This window comes from Phasianus colchicus, chromosome 1 (assembly GCF_987193195.1).
Source record: "Phasianus colchicus chromosome 1, bPhaCol1.hap1.1, whole genome shotgun sequence".
Taxonomy (NCBI): Eukaryota; Metazoa; Chordata; class Aves; order Galliformes; family Phasianidae; genus Phasianus; species Phasianus colchicus.
In genome coordinates this window covers 69,009,504-69,028,634 of record NC_143436.1, presented here as the reverse complement: position 1 = coordinate 69,028,634, position 19,131 = coordinate 69,009,504, and the positions used below count along the sequence as shown (strand labels likewise).

The window sequence follows — 19,131 nt, the reverse complement described above, 5'->3', positions numbered from 1 at the left end:
TGGGGCAGGGCGGGGACCTCCTTCCGGTGGGTGGGGCAGGGACCTCCTTCCGGTGGGCCGGGCAACGCGCGCCCCCTGCCGGCCGGGAGGAGGCTGCACAGCCCAGGGCAGGGGCGCCGCGAGGCGTCCTGCTTCGCTGCCACCGGCGCGCGTGAGCAGCTCTGCTGGGGCCGGCGGGGCACCGCCACACGTCGGGAAGCTCGCGGAGGCAGGTATTGAGATAAAAGGGAGGAAAGTACCGCAACACGCGATACAGGAATACTTATTTCTTTTAGAAATGCATTTCCTTGCTCGGACTTTCACAAGCCGGTTGAGTGCCGGGCTGTGAACGAAAGGCGGGGTGGGTCTCGCTGGGAGAGGTCGGCTGTGACAGTGGCTCTGAGCAGCACGTTTAAGCGTTTTCGACCCTCGTACAGACTCCGTCTTACGGGATCGCTGCTGAGCTGAACAAAAACGCCATCAGCAAGCGCTAAAGTCCTGGCTGAGAAAGGCAGCTCTGCACCAAAGCAGGGGGAAGAGCGAGCGGCTGCTCATTTGGAATAACTGCGGTCTTCATCTGGAATAAGCGCGGTGCGAAGCGCAGAGCGGTGCTCAGCGCTGTGCTCTTGCAGCAGACCGACGACTTCCTTCTGCGTTTTATCTGGAAGCAAGCTGCCTAGAAAAAGCCAGTAAAACGGGTGACGGCGCAAAGCCAAGGTTCACGACGCAAATTCACGAACGGGGCTGAAATAACAACAAGACCGCCTTTAAGCTCCCAAAAGCTGAAAACAGCCACCACCACCGTTCCAAAAAGAGGCGTTTAATTTGCCTTCCGTCACACGGCCGTGAATCACCTCGGCAGCCAGAGGCATCCCCGGGGCTCCCTGCGTGAGAACGAAACGGCAGCGCCATTAAAGAAAGAAACGAAAATTAGCTCGATGCTCACGCAGCTCAGCCTGGAGACCTCCCCCAGCTCCGGCCCCGCAGCCTGCGGAGGCGGATAAAGGGCGCCGAAGGGGCAGCCATCACTGTTACCCCCAGCCCTTTGCTGGGTGGGTGCGGGGGGAAAACGGCTGGGCGGGACCCGCGTAGCCTCGGGGTGCTACTCCTCCCCGCAGGCTCCGCCCTGCTTCTCTTCTGCGTTTCGGTCCTCTCTCAGCTGCTTTCCCTTCCCTCTGCAGCGCCATGCGGTTCCCTCCCGGCGTTGTGCTGCTCCTGGGGATCCTCGGGGCGCTGCGCCATGGCGGCGCCTCAGGTGGGTGCGGTGTCGGGGGGCTGCGGGTTGTAATGGGCGGTGTGGGCAGGTGCGTATCCCGCAGCCTCCCTGCGGTGTTTCCTTACCGCAAGGCCGGCTTTGCAGCTTATTGCCTAGCTTTATAGCGCTGTTGTTTTACCCTCTACGTGGCTCTGCTGGACTGCAGCCGTACTGTTGCGGCGATGTGGTGCGGGCTGATGGGTTTGGTGTAAAGATATAAGAAGGGAGTGTAAGAGCCTATGTAAGAAAGGTTTAATTGCCTCTTACGAGAGGTTCTGGCTTTCCAGCACCTCGCTGATCGCAGACCATAAGCCGTCCCTTTAAAATCAAGGATCCAGGAACAGCCCTGAGAGCTTGGAATTCGGGTCCAGAAATGGGTTGTTGGCCGTGCTGCTGTAATCTGACTTTGTTGAGCGTGGCCTTCTTTTTGTAATTCATTTGAGCTTGTGTCTGGGACTAAAGTGGGCCTCCGGAGCTCAGTGTTCTGTGATGATTGTATCTTGTGAAGACTTAGCTGATGCTTTACTTGTTAACGCTTTTCCTGCTGGTGAGAAGTTTCCTCAGAGATAAGCAAGCAGCCTCTGATGGTAGGGCTGATATTAAGCCTCTTTCAGGTTTTCTTTACTTAGAAACTAGCGTCTAATGAAGCTTAATTCTCTAAAAGGAGATATCTGCCCTTGGGGGGTATGTTGCAGCGCTTCAGAGTGCTATTTGGAATTGCTCTCAAGTGTGCAAGTCTTCCTTCCCTGTATCATGCCTATGTCTTAAGGTGCTTCGTGCGGACACGGGAAACTTGGTGCTTGATAGCATCGAGTAGGTTTGAGAATGAAGTCTCAGATAAGGAATATGTCTCCCAGACTCGATTTAAAATGGTGTTGTGGGTTTTTTGCTTGTTTTCTAACTGTATGTATAAACACAGGATTGAAGTGAGACAACAGCTGCTTTGTTTTGAAGGAGCCTGTTGCTGTATCTCCTTGCAGAACTAGGAATGGGAAGAACATCATTTTCCTCATGAAAAGTTGATGAGCTTTGTAATTTGTGTTCCAAGACCTAGCAGACTATTAGGCCCTTTAAATGAGGACACCTACTTAATGGTTCACTGATTTAAAATTGTCCTGTGGTTATTCAGTCCAGCTTTGCAGGGATAATTTCTGCTGTGTCCTAGTACTGAAAGATCCCACTTCCTTTTTAAAGTGCAGATCTGTCAGTGATAGGCTGTATTGCCTTTCTGGGGTTCTGATGGGCTGCAGCTCTCTAAACCTAGCTCTTCTACTTAAGAAGCAATAGGTTTTATGTTTAAAACATCTAAGGAGCTCCACCTTCCTGAAATAGGAGTGTAGTTTGCCTTGTTTGCTAATTCCAAACCAGTTTTTTCAGTAATGCAACAACAAAAGTGAGTTTGTAGTGTAATTAGGTTTGAGCAGGGCTCTATGGTAAAGTTTTAGCTGAATCGAGACCATCCTTCAGTTAAGATACAGCTGTGCTAAAATCATGCGAAATACGAAGTAGTTGAATGATTGTTCCCCACCAGCTTATCTGGATCTACTTAGTCTGTGCTAGCTGTTTAGTCTATGCAGAGAAGTTCCCACAAGACTACTCTGATCTCTGAATGTATTAGGCAGCTGTTCACTTGCACTTCTGAGTAATAATGCCTCCTTCTTGTGCCTTGCCACAAGATGCAAGTGATAGCCTAATCAACAGTACCAGCAATGTACTTGAAACCAGAGCCTGCACATTTCAACTGTGAATCAGTGGATTAGTAAATGTGAGCAGGTGAACACAAGTACTTTTCACTGTCCTTTTCAGGTTGTAGAAGACCTAATTAATTCTACAACTTGGTGGACAATATAGTCTTCTGGGATAGGAATGCTGCAGCTGTGGTACTGTCTGCATTGAACATCAAACCATGTGCTGAATCCCAATCACAGGAGTTTAAAGTTTAGGACCTTTCATAAATCTCCTTGTTGCTTTTGATGGGAGTGCCTTTATTTGGGGTTGTACTACTGTGGGAAGACTGAGGATTCAGTGTGCATCCATGTATGTATGGCCCTAAAAGGTCTGATGTGATGTGATAGTTTAATAAAGACAACAGTGTGCTCAGTTTTCTCTGCTCAAAATGTCTACATCTTACTGTTGATGTTCTTCCTGCACTGAAGGGCTCTTCTTGCCTCTAAAAACTCATATAAGGTAACTTAGTATATCTGTAAACTGGTTGGCACTGAAATTCATTTTTCTCTTAGTAGAGACAAGTATACTGATTGAGCACAGCCGTGTAGGTGTAAAGGCTGTTTCTGTATATGCAGTGATGGTTTCTTCAACTAGTTTCTTAATTAGAATTGAATCATACAGTGTAACCAGGATCCTTATGTCTTTAGCTATAGCAGTGGGGGATGAAGTGTCCTTAGCTATGGCAATTGGGATCAGAAGTGTGGCTGAACTACCAAATGAACTGAGGGCTTGCTGCTGAATCAGCAAAATAGAAACTATTCAAGTTGGCTGTTGCTTGTTGGAGAGACTGCAGATCTTAGGGGAAGGGTAATAATTGCCAAGGCTCTGAGAGCTGGGTACCTCAATTCTTAGAGTTAGGAGTTGGCATCTGTAATGAGCTCTGGGAGGCTGAGTTCCTTTGCTGTCTCTGCTGGCTTTGCTTTTTATGTAGGAGAAGAAATGCAGTGTGGGATGACAGAACAGATTTTTCTCTCTCTGCTCCTGTCTTATACTAGTGGTACTAGTATACTGAATAATGTACTCTAAGTGTTCCAACTTTGCTTTACTCTTTCTTACTTTCAAGACTGCTGGCTTCCTATATATTTTCGTTTGACAACTTCTATAATATCGAGGATTCTTCTCTTGTATCTTATCTAAAACCATTCTGACGTACAGTACCTTGAGATTTTTTCTTCCTCCTGTAGAGAGGAGGATGTAGGTATTTACCAGGCATTTTCTGATCTTCACTGTTTGAAAAAAGGAAGGCAAGGGAGGGGAGGAAAAGAAGCTGGGTTCTTTTTGGTAAACCTGGGTCTTGTTGGTGAACTACTTTGCTTCTGTGATAACATGATTGTGGTAGTCCTGTTTGGTGTGCTGTGCAATGTGAGATCAAGGCTGCCAAAAGAAGCCTATATGTTGTGGCCAAGATACTTTGGCAATGCTGAGCTCCATTACAAATTACATTGAGTTCAGACAATTTAATGGCTGTCTGAAAACATGATATTGATGGGCCTGCTGAATTGTGAGTAAATTGGTCTGTCTCACTTGCCATGCTCCTATCTGCCTCGGAGTACCACCAATTTCTTCATCAAATGATGGAAATGAAGAAAGCAGGAAGGTTTTAGGCATTGTAGTTTGGCAGTGTAGCAATTATTCTTCCAGCAAATGACTTTAAAGGTTCTGCTGCTCTGCAGTGCTTGTGAGCTCTCCTTAGTAATCTTTCCAGCCTGACTAGATGTGCAGTTCAAAGAGCTTGTAGACAACCATCTGAAAAACACAAGCCTCATGGATGTAGCCATTCTTGTTCTTAACTCTGCATCTATACTCTTCTTTCCAGACTTTGGCTTAAAATATGTCACATGCACTGTCTAGGGGCAGTTATGCAAACAGTAATGTAATGTAGAACACCATGCCTTAGTTTACCACACTAATTAAAATTGAGAGAGCACCTCTGGCATTTAGAGTCTCATGATCTTGTTGAAGCAGTGGCTCATGCTTTGCTGACAAATCTTATATATGCAGAAGCCTCAGAGTGTAAGAACAGAGCGGAGGTGAGAAAATGAGAGCATTTGAGAGCAAAGCTGTTTTTCCCCTTGTTGTAGAGTACAGAGAAGGTGTATATGATTTCAGTTTTTCTTTTCTTAAAATAACATTGTGGAGTTGAACATCCTGCAGTTCAGGAAGCCCCTTTTAAAGTTCGGAGAAATCTTCCTCTGTTCCATACTGCCACTGCAGGTTTAAGTGCATAAAAAGTCAGCATTGTGTTCAATACAATACTTTTCTCTAGCATTCATATGTAATTGCATTTCTGGTATAACTTCAAGTCTTAGGAGAACAGAGATTTTGTGGAATGGACAAGTATATGAATGCTGTGCAGGAGCAGAAATTGAAAATTACTCAAAATACTTGAAAACTTTAACATAAACTAAATATTTGTTTCATGTTGTCGTAGCATTCTTTCTCTTGAATGATTTGTGGTCTCTTTATTTCAGCAGGGGATTTGTTGGTATCGCTAATCATCAAACTTTTGGGGTGAGCATAGGACTGAAGTGAGGATTGAAGCTAGTAAGATGAAATGAGTTATTTTTCCTGCTTTTCTTCCGTTGTGAGAAGAATGGAAGATGTATGAGGGTAGGTCACCTCTTTTTGAATATCAGAAGGCCAAGAAACCTGCCAAATAGGGGATAATGAAGAGTGACAGGAAAGAACTAAAAGTGTTACAGAGTTCTATGTATGTAGTTTAGAATGAGAAGACTCTTGTTTTAGAAAGGGGAACACCTGACCCATTGAGTGTGAATGGGATGATTGTTCTCCAATAAAAGCACAGAGTAACATGACAGTATCAAGCTTCCTACTAGGAGAGGCAACTTTGCAGAAGCAGTGTATTTGCTTTTAAGCTTGGTAAGTTTTAGGTCAGCTGAGTATGTGTTTGTGCCCACACAGAGCAATTCTTAGGAAGCATCACAGTGCAGTGCTCAAAGGCATTGTTCAAACTACAAGCCTACAGTCTCTACTTTTTGACAAAAGAGAATCTCATGGCTTCTGTACATCTGCTTCTCTTCCTGAGATTTTGTTTCCCAAGAGCACAGCACGGGGAGAAACCAAGCTTTCTTGCAGGACTTGAACAACAAGCCATAGCTGATTCTCAGATGATCTTATAACCTGGGTCATGTGTTTCTATTTAAATTGACATGACAGCAGATGATGGAGCTATGCTCATCCTAGGAAAAAGCAGTATTGATTTTGTTGAAACAGATGCAGAAATTAGGATACAGCAGTCCTAATAATTAAGAACAGTTTGTGAGCAAATCCCATGTGAAATAATGAAAATGGTTAAGTCTATGTATGTAAACAGCAAGTTTGCTGTCATAGACCTTGATGCAACTCCCATCACTAGGAAATTTGCCTGAGAAGTCTAGCAAATTTTGTGCTTGTTGGCTGGCTAATATGAGCTTACTCTCTTCTATATACAGAAAAACAAGTATCATTTACTGAAGGGTACTTGCCCTTGGTTGCAGTGGTTGGTCATCTGTAGCTGGTGTTTGTTGCTGATGAGCTCAGCTGTACAGGATGTGGACTGAGCTTGGGTGGAATCATGTCCAGAGAGGTTATGGAGTCTCTTTCTGTGGAGATATCGAAGACCCATCTGGATGCCTACTTATGTGACCTACTGTAGGGTACCTGCTTTAGCAGGGGGATTGGACTCGATCTCTTGAGGTCCCTTCTAACCCCTACAGTTCTGTGATTCTGTGATGTCCCATATGCTTAGGTGAATATGAGGCTGCACGGTAGTTCTCCCAGCTGTATCCCTTCTTGTAGGCATAGCTTTGTGTATAGCAGCCTCTGGAGCCTGAGCTTATTGAGTGAAATTAGCATGAAATATTTTGCTGTTTTCTCAGCAGACAAATATTGGGCCAACCCTACTCCCAATCCCTCATTAACTGCTTCCCATGTGAATGAAAAACCAATTGACTTTCCTTTTTTTGGAATGCAGGTCTTCTTGAGCTCTCCCTGGGAAAATTCAGAAATGTGCTACTTAATCAGACCAATCCGGTGGAAGCAGTCATCAGGAACATTGCAAGCAATGTGACAGTCATCATTTTTCAAGTACATGCACAGCAAAGTGATGTGGTGATATCTTTTGATAAGGTATGGGAAAAGTGTCATGTATGTTCTTGAGTATTACTTTTCTTTCCCTAGAGGGAAAGTAGGAGCTGGCATCCTACATATAGGGTACAGAATTGAAGCTATATAAGTACTACATAAGAGCCATGCAGTTAAAGTGCTTTTAGGATTTCTGAAACTGGAATAATACTTTCTCATGCTCTTGTGTCATGATGGCTATTTTAGAGGACTGAATAGCAAAGGAATTTTGGAACTGGCTTAAACTTTTCTTTCAGTGTTCTTTGCTCTTGATGAGAGTGGTGCTTTTGATATGTGGCTGCTGACCACTGTCCATCAATGTATCTCATTAAAAACAGGTTCATGACAGTTGCCAGATGCCGTGATCATGCTTAGTATAACAATTCTTGATTTTTAGCTGTCTACAGTTCACATTGTTTGTGTATAATTACTGTAAGTATGGTGTCTCATTATCCCAGCTGCCTCTCCGGAGTTGATTTTTGTTTAGTGGCATATGGAGAAATTGTTCCACAGTACTCCAGTGAAAGCTGCTACACCTAGCTGGCAATACAAGCGTCCTTACTGCTATAAGCTAGCCTCGTTTTTGTCCCATCATTACTGGGATGTAATCTAGAATACTGATTTTTATGGTACTCTGAGGTAATTAGTTTACATTCTGCTCAAGTATTACTAACCTCCAGGTAGAGGTGGCAGCAAGACAGCAGCCATCCAGTTCCTGTATTCCATCAGTGTATTTCAAATGAGAATATATTGTGTGCCAAGGACTATGCTGGGAAGCTTAGAAGGTGAATAACCTGTAACACAAATCACCCAGCTCAGTCATCTTTGTACTGTTTAAATACCCAGGATTCCAGAGTGGAGGCATTACTTCTATACTTATTCAGTCATTGATTACCAGCCGTAGAGCTTTTTGCTGTGTCAGTTCATACTACTGTACTTGCACGCATGAGGTTTACCAAGCCAAGGGTAGTGCCACACAAATATGATTGTGCTGCTTTTGGGGCTGGCCTGCCTTTGAAGGTATGAAATTGAGCCGGACCTTAAAGCCTGTCAGGTGTGAAGTGCCTCATTACGGTGTTGCCTTGGATAGCACTTGTGGTCTTGGACAAAAGGCATTTTTCTCTGCTGAAGAAAATTTGACTACATGTCAAATCTTGGTTGTTCCAGCCATGAGTGATGCAGTTGTTGCTATCTGATCTTCCCTCAAGGCTTTTGGTTCTGAAAGGAGTGGTGATGTTGAGGATTAGATGAGTGGTTGTCTGGCATGGCTCATGTTAAAGCCAGCTGTTATAAAGTAGACTCCATTATGGTGGAGATAGTGAGGTGTTTTGGCATTCTTGTTCTCAGGATGTTCATCAGTTCCTTTACACCTTTTTTGCAAGAGGTATTCTAATCCCTTTATACCTTTAGTAATCATTCTGTATCTATACACCTGTAGATGTAGCTAGCTAGAAATCTCTGTGATTTCTGTGTTTTTGATGTTACTTCTTCACTACTCTCAGACTTTCAGGTTTCCTTTCTTTTGAGCCTGAACTGGCCAGTGTGTAGTGTTGAAGGCTCCTTTTTTTTTTTTTTTTTTTTCACCCTCAGCTCTGAGCTACTGCTAGCTAGCTGAATGTCTCATCTGTGGCAACTGGCACTGAATGTGTGCCCAACAGGTCTGTGGCAGAAATGTGACTCCTGTGCAATATGTCTAGCTGTGGTAAAACATGATCACGATTAATTGTTTGTTTGTGTAATGTGTTTCTGTCTAGAATCCATCTACAAACAGCTCAGGCACTGGAGTAGACAGAGGACTCATTTCTATCCTTCGACCTCAGCAGACTGTGTGTACGTGGTACCTTCGATCTCTGGATGCTAACCAGGTGCTAAGCACAGCTATCTCTATTCCATATATGGAGAAAGGTATGTTGCCCTTTTTTTTGGTTAAGGGGCACCAGCTCTGCTTACTATTAGCAAACTGTGGAATGCAGTGTTGCTTTCTCAGAAGTGGTGATCTTGCATGGTACAAGCAGATGGTGGAGATGGCACAAGCCCTTTGGGGTTGCCAAAGCTTGTTTTTATTACTGAATTATGATTTGTGTATAAGACATACTGTGTGGTCTTGTCATGACTTCAGCCTCTGAGTAGAAAAACGCTGTGCATGTGTATTAGGATTTGTTTATGTGATTGCAGTGACATTACTTGTATTGTCTGCAGGACTAGAGCCTAACAGTGTTGGGTACTCAGCATCAGACTATGCCTGCAAGTGTATGCATTGCTGAGGTCATAGACTTTTTTTCATCTTGTGAGAGAAAGAAATAAGAACTACTACAGCTATTTTTTTTGTTTTGTTTTCCAGATCCTATACCTGGAGGCTGCAATCTAGAATTTGACTTGGAAGTGGATCCCAACATTTATCTAGAGTACACACTGGTTGATGTACGCATCAAGTTTGCCCCTGCGAACTTGGGATATATGAGGTGTGTAGTTAAATAAAAATGAATGGGGGCTTCAGTGCTCTGACTAGAGCCTATATTGGTGTTTCCTTTCCCTGTATTTGACTAGGGTGATAATACAAGGTTTAATGGAAAGGTTGAACATCTTACTACTGCTAGAAATATTGTTTGCTGCAACTAGTAACCCAAGAAGTAAGCAATGAAAAGAAGGGGGGAAAAGGTACTGTAAGAAAGGGAAGTTACATCCTGTGGGAGAGATTATGCATATGAGGGTTTTGTGTCAGGCATGTTGCTGACCTCTTTTTAATTGCAGAGGGGCAAACCCACCATCCTGTGATTCAGGGACTGGTCAGAACTCCAGATGGCGGCTGCGCTATGATGTCTACCAGTACTTCTTACCAGAGAACAATCTTTCTGAGATGGTGCTCATGAGCCACATACGGAAGATGTCTGAGGTGCAAAGTATCAAAGCTAATGGTGTTAAAGTAAGTGTGAAGTGTCAGACTGTGAGGCACTTAGCAGTGCACTGTGTGAAATTTTATCTTCTTCCCTGTTCTTCTCTTCCTTGAGTTGAACTGGACTAGAAACTGACCCCAGTTTGGAGTGACGTGAAGAGAGCAGATATGATAGAGCAAACAATTCTGGCATGTTTACCTACTCCCAGCAAAGAGATTGGAAGGGACGGAGGGTGAGAATGTCAGTGGCCGTGACCTATCTGGCCTTGCTAGGGAGTAGAACAGCCTCCCTGCTTCAGAGGGCAGATTTGAGCTAGAAGACTGATAGAAAAAATTGGACTATGCCCTTGAATGGGGAGGAACAAAACATGGGTAGAAAAATCTAATGTGCTGTCAGAAAGCACTGCTTTATGTTGAGGGAAGTGGAGTCGATTCTGCAAGCCTTTAACATTTCAATTGGTAATACAGAGAGGGTTCAGAATAGCAGAGCTCCAGTTTCAGTTCTTGCTGGTCTTCCTTGAGCTGCTGAATATTGTGTGCATTGCCATGGCGTTAGAAATAGTGACAAGCAGGTCTCTGCAATTAAAAATATTCTTTACTGTTTCAGATGCTTACAGTGACAAGTGATGATAAGACAGATGTATACTTTTCCTCACTCCCTGGGCAAGGTGTGATCTACAATGTCATAGTATGGGATCCTCTTTGGAATACTTCTGCTGCATACGTACCTGTGCACACATATGCCTGCAGCTTTGCTGACCTAGTGGATAACTGCTCTTCTCTTAGTAAGTTGAGGCTTGTTGGAGTACAATTTAAGCTTGTGCTCCAATGTGCTGAGGGGTGGGTGTTTTTTTTTTTTGAGAGCTTTTTACATGTGTAGATATATACTCTTGACATATTTTTGTTTCTTTGAATCTATTTCTTGATTGAGGAGAAATTCTAGAATTATAAGAATTCTTCTATGAAAAGCTATTAGTGATTGGTGGTCTCCCTCCAGCTTTTTCCATTTGAACTGGATATGCAGATTTAAATTACTTTGTGGGTGATGTATGTGAAACTAAACTGATAAAACATGGTCTGGATTAGAGTCCAGCTCTAATTCTTGAATTGTGCTGATGCTAATAGCAATCAGTAACTTTCAAATATTTTGAAATGGGATAGTCACCTAAAAACAAGCATGAATATAATGCCAGCAATAGAAATCTGATTACAAAGTCATACTACTTTCTATGAGGTTATGTAATTATAGAATGAGTGCAAGAAGAGCATACCGAAGGAACAAAAATAATGGATAGAATATGGTTCTAAATCTAAAAGCAAGATTTGTTCTCATTTGCATAATCATTACTCAGGTGACTTGTCAAATTCAGTGTCTTGTGACCTCATAAGAGACATCTGGGCATAAAAACCTTTTCTCTAACTCAAAACTAGAGAAATGTAGCCTAAATATTAGTAAGAATTATTTCTAGGAGACAGAGATGAGCTGTACTGGGGTGGTGATGGTCCTTTCTGCTGCATGAAAAGTATATTTCTTGTAGATAAAGATAAAAGCTGCAAAGATAAAGACTAACTGCTATAGTACTGACTATTTTAAAACTGAGTAGAGAATTTTCAGATAAGCTGTAATAGTGGTACTGCAAATAGCAAGTTATGACTGTCTGACTAATGTTTACAGAAACTTCAGTCTCTTGAGTAAGTGGAAGCTTTTGACTGCAGCTTAGCCTGGAGCTACTTAAATATTCTGCTACAGTTCCTAAAGATGTTTGTTAAGTTAGATACTGCAGATTCCTTCTCATTGTGAGTCTGAAGGAGCAGTTATGTTGTTGGCAGACTAAGTGATGACAACCTGTCTTTGTTAGTGTCACTGTTGGGACTGCTAGAAGAGAGTGCTCTAGTAACCCTTTCTTTCTCCTTGTAGGCAAACTCTCTACCAAAATATTCTTCACTGCTCTTGCTGTTCTTGGTCTCTTCACCTGCTTTTTTGGACACAGATTCTGGAAAACAGGTATGGAGTGGTTTTTCTTCTCATAACTCTCATTGGAATTTCATAAGTGTGACTTGCTGTGACTTGCTAAGAATCACCTGCAATTACATGTCAATTAGATCCACAGCTTTGCTTAAACAGGGTCAGATTTCCTGAGCTCAAAACAAGAAGTTTCTGGTGTTCCAAGAACAGGAACCCAGAACCAGAGTGCATGCTGGGGGGCATAAATATAAGTGTGCAATTGTTAGCTTATTTGAAGTACTTTGGAACTGCCCTTTCTGGAACAAAGTGTTGGCTGTCTCCTTGTGCTTAACAGCTAATGAGCTGAGATCCCCCTTCCCCGTTGTAAAACAGAGGGACCTGAAGATGTACTGAAGTAGACTTGGTATCATGTGATGTGATATCATATTAATCCCTTTTCTCTTATCTCTAGACTTATTCTTCATGGGATTCGTAATCACAGGATTCTTTTTCTTTGTATTCATCACTAGGGTAACTGGCCTTGGTTATGATGGTGAGTAGATGACAGGATATCCTGACCTCTTCCCAAAACATTATTGTTCTGCTTCTCTTAAGTTGTGCTTGCAGCTGGCTAGCCTTGGGAAAGATTAAAAACAAAGTAGTACAGTATGTGAGTACTTCACCTGAGCTCTGATTACCATACCAGCTGAATATACAACAAAGTAGTTACTGTTTTCAACCTCAAACAATAAAGTGGAAATTAATAGCTGCAACTATGAAGACAAATTTGCATATCTATCCAAAGGAGGTGTAGACTTAGAAACTGTCTGGAATTTGCAGTCTGTGTCTTTCCTGTCTCTTCTGTAATGGTTAGACCTCAGTTTCAGATCAATAAGGATTCTAAATGCAGAATGGAACAAGGAGTTGCAACCTGTCTGTTGGACTGGCAAGAATTGGTTCCTTTATTACATCCTATGTCGTATAGGTACAATATCTATTGTAACATAATTTCTCTGAGATCTCAAGCTACTCTTGTACATAGTAGCAACACCTTCATTACAATCCTATGTCACTCTTTCAGTAGCATACTCTCAATTACAGAATGGAATTGGTGAAATGCATGAAGCACAAATACGAGCTTTTTCAGAAAGTTTTCAGAGGGCTTTCGTTAGGTAATGGTCAAGCATGCAGGCAAAGCTGTTGAATATGTTATTGCAAAAACTGAAATTTTCAGGATGCTGCCACAGTTCTTAGTTTAGAATTTCCTATTTTATTTTTCAGTGCGCCTTATTTTGACAGCAGTAGCTGGAATTATTGGAGGGATTCTCCTGGTTGCAAGCTGGTGGAGATTGGGCTCTGTCCTACTCTGTATGTTGATTATTGGACTCGTGCTGGGATTTCTCTTCTCATCAATGGTCTTCTTTACCCCACTAGGTATGTACTGAAATATTCTGCTGTGAAGTGACTACTGAGTGATACTTCCCTTCTGTGTTTCAGGAACTCCAAGGCTCTAAAACAAATGCCCCTATCTGGTGTTTCTTAGTGTGATTTTTCTTTATTTTTTTCCCTTTCTGGTTTTGAAAGCATTAGAGATGTGTCCCTGAAGCTTTCTTTCAACGTGTGCTGCAATTAAAGCTACTTGGGGAATCAGCACTGGTGGGAAAAGGAGACTGCTTATTCTTCCTACCCAAGCAGCTGCATTTCAGTAATCTAGTACCATCTCTGCTCCAGGCAGGCATTTGCTGTCTGTCTTGTTCTCTGATTCAGAGCAAGTTAGAGTAGAAAATCTGTGGTCTGACTTTGACGCTTCAGGCATGAAGGCATCTTGGATTAAGAGGAGCTCTTGCAGTTACCTTTTACTGTACTGCAGTGCAATGCTGTGGCAGCATTTTATTGTAAGTGAGTCTTACTTGTATTGGCAGCTGAACTGCCATCACAGGTGTTTCTAGAACTATTTCCGTAAGAGGAACAATGGGCAAAGCAAGAAAGGCTTCTGAGCTGAAATCCCTCAGTGACATCAAGGCATCAGCTACACTACTTTCTTTGCTGTACCTTTAAATTTCATAAATGCATTCCTTTCTGGCTTTCCTACTTAAGATCTCCTGGTGGGGCAGTTTTTCCTTTCAAAGATTGTCTGTTTTACTCAGTCTGTGATTGTGTAATAATCCATGCGTTCCCTGGTTGCTCTTTACAAGAATAAAATAGTGAGTGAATTAGAGTCAGCTAGTCCCCTGTTTAGCTGATGGGCCTTTGAAAGCAGGGAAGCAAAGTACCATTTAATCAAGTAACTTAATTATTCTTACGAAAGCCAGAAGAGCTTCTTGCCATATATTGTATTGGTTGCACTTGCACCAGGTCCTATAATAAAACTTATGTGGATACAGGCTTATAAACTGTAAAACTGTATAGGCAATAAAATGGTTTCTCATTAGATGGAAGTACTCTGCTTTTCATTCTTATCAGATGAGTAGTGTATACTTCACTGTAAAACTAGCTTGATGATCAAGATCTGTTTCCCAGTTTAGGACCTGTGCTAAACTGGAACAATCCTTCTGTTCTGACTAACAGTGCACTTTAATTGGCATTTCAGCTCAAAAGCTAACCTTTTCCATGTTGTACTCCAGATATTTCTAAAATTTCTGAATGTACAAAATCTTTAGAGAAAAGCTTACCATTACAACCGCTTAGGGGGAGAAAAAGTGATTGTCTTACTAATGCTAGAAAGCTACTTGTGGAATTATGGTGTCTTTGCAGGAGACTACAGGGTGTTCCGTGATGATGTTGTGTTCTGGGTGACCTTTTCTTCTGTGGCCTTGATGATTCCAGTGCTTTTTGTTGGCTGTCCAAGAATTGTAAGTATTCTGTTCTTCCTCCCTGGGAGGAGGGGAAAAAGGGTTTCAGACCATTATCCAAAATGCAGTCCTGTGCAATGTGTAGAAGATCAAACACAGCTTCATAAAGCTCAGCACAGGATCAGCTCTAAGGAGTTCCTATTTGCTGCTACTTGTACTAAATGGGCCATAAGCAAAGGAACGATCTTTTCACAGCTTTGCACACAACAACCAGTAACACTCTTATTGGCCTACCTACACTGTGTGGATAGGATGCCTGGGTAACAGGGTGTAGGGAGCCAAATTCTTTTGGTAGAACTGATACAATTTTGCATTGAAAAGGTGGGGGAGTACAGTGTTAGTCAGTTTCCTCAAGTTCTGTTTTTCTTCCCCCTTCCAGCTGAACATACTGGCCTGTGGGGTAGTAGGCTCTTACTCAGTGGTCCTGGCTATCGCATGTTATGTCTACACAAGTCTTGCTTACATTGCCTTAGACTTGCTCAGAAGGCTCCTCAATGATTACTTCAGCAGAGCTTACACCAATGTGCCTTTTCAGACGAATGGTGAGTGCTGTTCTTACACTTTCTTTAAAAGAAAAAGTTGGAAACGTTTACTTGAAAACTGCACCGTTGCCTTGGTAAATGTTGAAGGGGTGAAAAGATAACATAAGAAGTATGGTGTGAGATTTTAACACCCAAATGATGAATTTCAGTCCTCCAAAATTAACCCTGAGTTGTCTCACACGTGAACCTTCCAGCAGATGTTGCATTAACAAGGTACTTACCTGAGGTGGTTTTTAGGTTTGGACTGCATGTTTGCAGAGTGGCAGTCTAAGGGGCAGTGACTGAATGTGCTTGTTCTTACCATTGCTTGATTATTCTCTCTGCCCATAAGGATGCAGAGGCAGTATGTCATTCCTTCCTGTTTCCAAACTTGCCAGTGTTTGTGCTTGTGAGTCATAGAATGGTTTGGGTTAGAAAGGACCTTAAAGGTCATCTAGTTGTGACCTCTCTGCTGTGAGTAGACGAGGTTGCCCAAAGCCCCATCCATCTTAATCTTGAACATGTGCATGGACTTCACACTTCCTTTCAAGTTTTATGGGAATCAAGTGTTTTTTCTTTTTTCTTTTTTTTTTTCTTTTAGACTTTATTGTCCTGGCAGTGTGGATAATGCTAGCCCTTAGTGGAGTCACTGTGCAGCTTCGCCGAGAGAGAAGTGAAGTGCCTTTCCCACCACACCCTTACCTCACCTGGAAACGGGAAAGGGAGCGCAGAAGCACAAATGTCTTAGACCCCAGCCATCATATCCCTCCCCTGAGAGAGAGGATCCACAGCAAGCTGCTACAGATTAAAGAGCTTTTTAAGAAAGAGCAGCCAGCTGGGGAAAGAACTCCACTGCTTCTGTAACCAGCTCAATAACTGGTGGGAACAGAGAGGAAGAATCTAAGAATGGCAAGATAAGTTATCACCAGCAAACCAGCCAGTGGTGCAGGCTTGTACCACTGTCAACTTGTCTTGTGTAATAAGAGGAGGCTGTTTTTAAACTTCAAGGAAAAATTATCTGTCCTGTCCACTACATGCTGTTTTGTGACATTCCTCAATGGCCCACTCAAACTGCTGTAACAAGCATATGTCTGGCTGCAGAGATCTCATATTAAGGATCAAGTACAGGTATTTGTCTTGTAGTGAGCTAATTTGATGTTCAATTATGTGAAGTATGAAACAGTCCTTAGAAAGCAACCTGTACAACACTGGTTCTTCCCTCACGGTGTGAAAATTGCTGCCAAAATATTGTCTGACTTGCTCTCAGAGGTGAGCAGTCTGCTATCTTGCAAGGGAAGAAAGACAAGGGTCATACAGAGAAGGAGTTCTTCTAGGAGGAACTGAAGTATCATCTTCTAATAGGTACAAAATGTGTGGCTGCAGACACAGTTGCATCTGAGAAGTATTAGTGAACCTTGCAAGCTAAATTAAGTGACTTGAATTTAAACTGCACTGAATTAACTGTTGTAAGTGAGCACACTGGGGCTCAGGAAGTTGAGCTGATCTGAGACAAGACTTTCTCCCTCTTTTGCTTGGTTCTGTAGCAGGCTGGTCATCTGGTCTTTGTGCAGAGGTGACTGCTAAGAGAACACAAGTGGCTTGCCGCCTTGTTTGCTTTCTGAATAGCCTGGGTCTTGCTTTGTCTCTGGCATCATCTTTTTTGATGAGGCACTGCCAAAGACAATAACTGGAATAAGCACTTTACAGCCAATGTCAGTCTTTCCTGGAATTAGTTGAAACACTAACTGTTGTGGTTTGTTTTTTTTCTTCTTTAATCAATCAATAGGTTTTTTAATTTTTCTCTTTAATGGTAAGAACAGCATACTGTGGGCAAAATACTGACCAAGATCCTTGCTGACTCAATATGTTCCTTACCAATTTTGATTGCATTTGCCAGAAGTAGAATGCAGTGTAAAACAGATAAAGGACCACTCTTGTGTTCAGTGGGAAACTGCATCTTTTTTGGTGGCTTTATTCACTTCCTTAAATAAAACAAGCAGCCATTTTCAAAATGCAGACTGGAGCATTGTGGGTTTGGCTCAAATTAATGTATTGACCTGAGGCTGTCCTTGGGTTCTACTGCCCATCCCCTGCCCAGTCCTGGTCTGTATCCTCAGTGTTTACATTGTTGTCTGTCTTATATTAAATAGTAATGAAAGTAATGCATTACACTGATTCTTCATACAGGTTTTGGTGGCTCTTTTGACTTTTTTTTTTTAAACTTTAATTTCTCCTTCCTGTCTTTATACCTTTAGTGTGGGCAGTGGAGTACATAGTCCTTCCTGTCTGGAGGTGAATGGCTGTTCTGCTTCTTGAATGGAGCCACTGCTAGTGAATAACCTGCTGGTAAAACTTCAGTTCTCAGCCACTACTTTAAATTCTTGGCAGTGTGTCAGACAGCTCTCTAAGGAAGGTGGCAATACTACTCTGAGAACTTAGTTGAAAGCTGAAACATCCTAGCAGGAGAAAGGAATCAATGACTTCAAAGTAACTCAATTTTACAGCCACTTCTCAGCTTTTAAGGAGTGAAAATTGTAGCATGGTACAGCCTCTGAGCTGACTGAGCTGATCTGATGTTTAGAGACAAATCCCATGACTGATTTGAGCTGGTACATTTTCCTCAAACAGCTGAGCAAGGCTGCAATCCTACAGTTAGGGTCTTGCTTCCACCTGCTGTTGTGTGTGGCAGATGGGGGTAAATAAAGAGCTCTTTCCTTGGTCCCTGATGGACTGATGTTCACTGACTGCCCTTACTGCACTGATACTGAGCTTTTCTTTGTGTATTTGACTAAGTAGCAAACACTTATTTGGTATACAAATGCTCTTAAACGTTTACCTTGTTTTTTTTAACTGTTGTGACTAGCATTCTGAAGAAGCAAGTTGAACTCTAATTTTCTATATCTTTTTATAATAAAGATGTCTTTTGAAATAATGTTGTAACTGAAGGGATGTCTTCATGCTGAATTCAGTGTCACTTTTACAGTCACAAATACTGAAGCAAGTTGTATGGTTGGTTGTTGTGAAATGTTAGGCCCTCAAGGGATGTGGTAGGAGAAGCCCAGCTGACCTGTCATAAGGACTGACTGCAGTCACAGTAACACCTTGAGGTCCAAGCTGAGACCAGCCACGTTCTGTGTGAATGCAGGACCTGAAGAGGTGTCTGTAGCCTCATTGGAAAAAGTTCTAAAGGACCAAAGACAGTGTGTCAAACTCTTGACTGGAAACAAGTCTGCCAGATCCTGTGGGAAGGCTGGAGCAGAACTTGGCTTGGAACTCTTCTGAGATCCTCAACTGGAGATGGTAGTCTTTTTTTTTCCAATTAAAGACTATGTGTGGCTTATTTTCATGTTCCGTAAGCCATAGTGCTTAATAGCGACTGTTGTAAGAATATACTAACTGATTCACTGGAGTACTGGGAGGGAGGGGGGGGGGATTTTTTTTAAGGCTCCTGCATACCATTTGTGGCAGCTGCAAGAGAGATTGAATTCCAGTTTGCTATGCATTTCTGTACCATGCAAGTACAGAAAACTACTCACTGCAGCATCTCACTGAAAGCACTTACCTTGCAGTTGTGCTAGCTTAAACTGTTGCAATTTAATGCTTCTTGGGAAGCTCTGGGTGCTGATATGTCTATAAAACCAGGTGTGTTGATTATAAGCTGGAGCCTCCTGGATTATAATGATCTGCCTCTCTCTACCTTAGAGAACCCACCTGCTGTTACTGCTTTGATGCATTTCTGCAGTTCTCACTTCACTATAACAGTGCTGCAATGATTACATCATGGTGTTTGTTCTCGTTCCTCCTACAGCTTTTCTAGGACTGAAGCACATGCAGAA

General features: G+C 42.5%; 1 protein-coding gene across 3 annotated transcripts; it reads left to right on the top strand.

Annotated features, from left to right (window-relative positions):
• The first annotated feature begins 60 nt into the window (after positions 1-60).
• TM7SF3 (transmembrane 7 superfamily member 3) lies at positions 61-18,687 on the top strand. Of its 3 annotated transcripts, none has more exons than XM_090146746.1 (13): positions 61-212; positions 1,161-1,234; positions 6,936-7,090; positions 8,839-8,989; positions 9,426-9,546; positions 9,836-10,007; positions 10,585-10,762; positions 11,896-11,982; positions 12,395-12,475; positions 13,204-13,356; positions 14,677-14,774; positions 15,154-15,316; positions 15,897-18,687. In XM_090146746.1, exons 2-13 carry the CDS (start codon positions 1,165-1,167, stop codon positions 16,157-16,159), a joined length of 1,692 nt encoding a protein of 563 aa, XP_090002872.1. In that variant the 5' UTR covers positions 61-212; positions 1,161-1,164; the 3' UTR covers positions 16,160-18,687. The 3 variants fall into 3 exon arrangements, with proteins under 3 accessions (XP_090002872.1, XP_090002855.1, XP_031453040.1); XM_090146729.1 differs by having other exon boundaries at positions 84-208; XM_031597180.2 differs by lacking the exon at positions 61-212 and adding an exon at positions 949-1,031.
• The last annotated feature ends 444 nt before the right edge of the window (positions 18,688-19,131 follow it).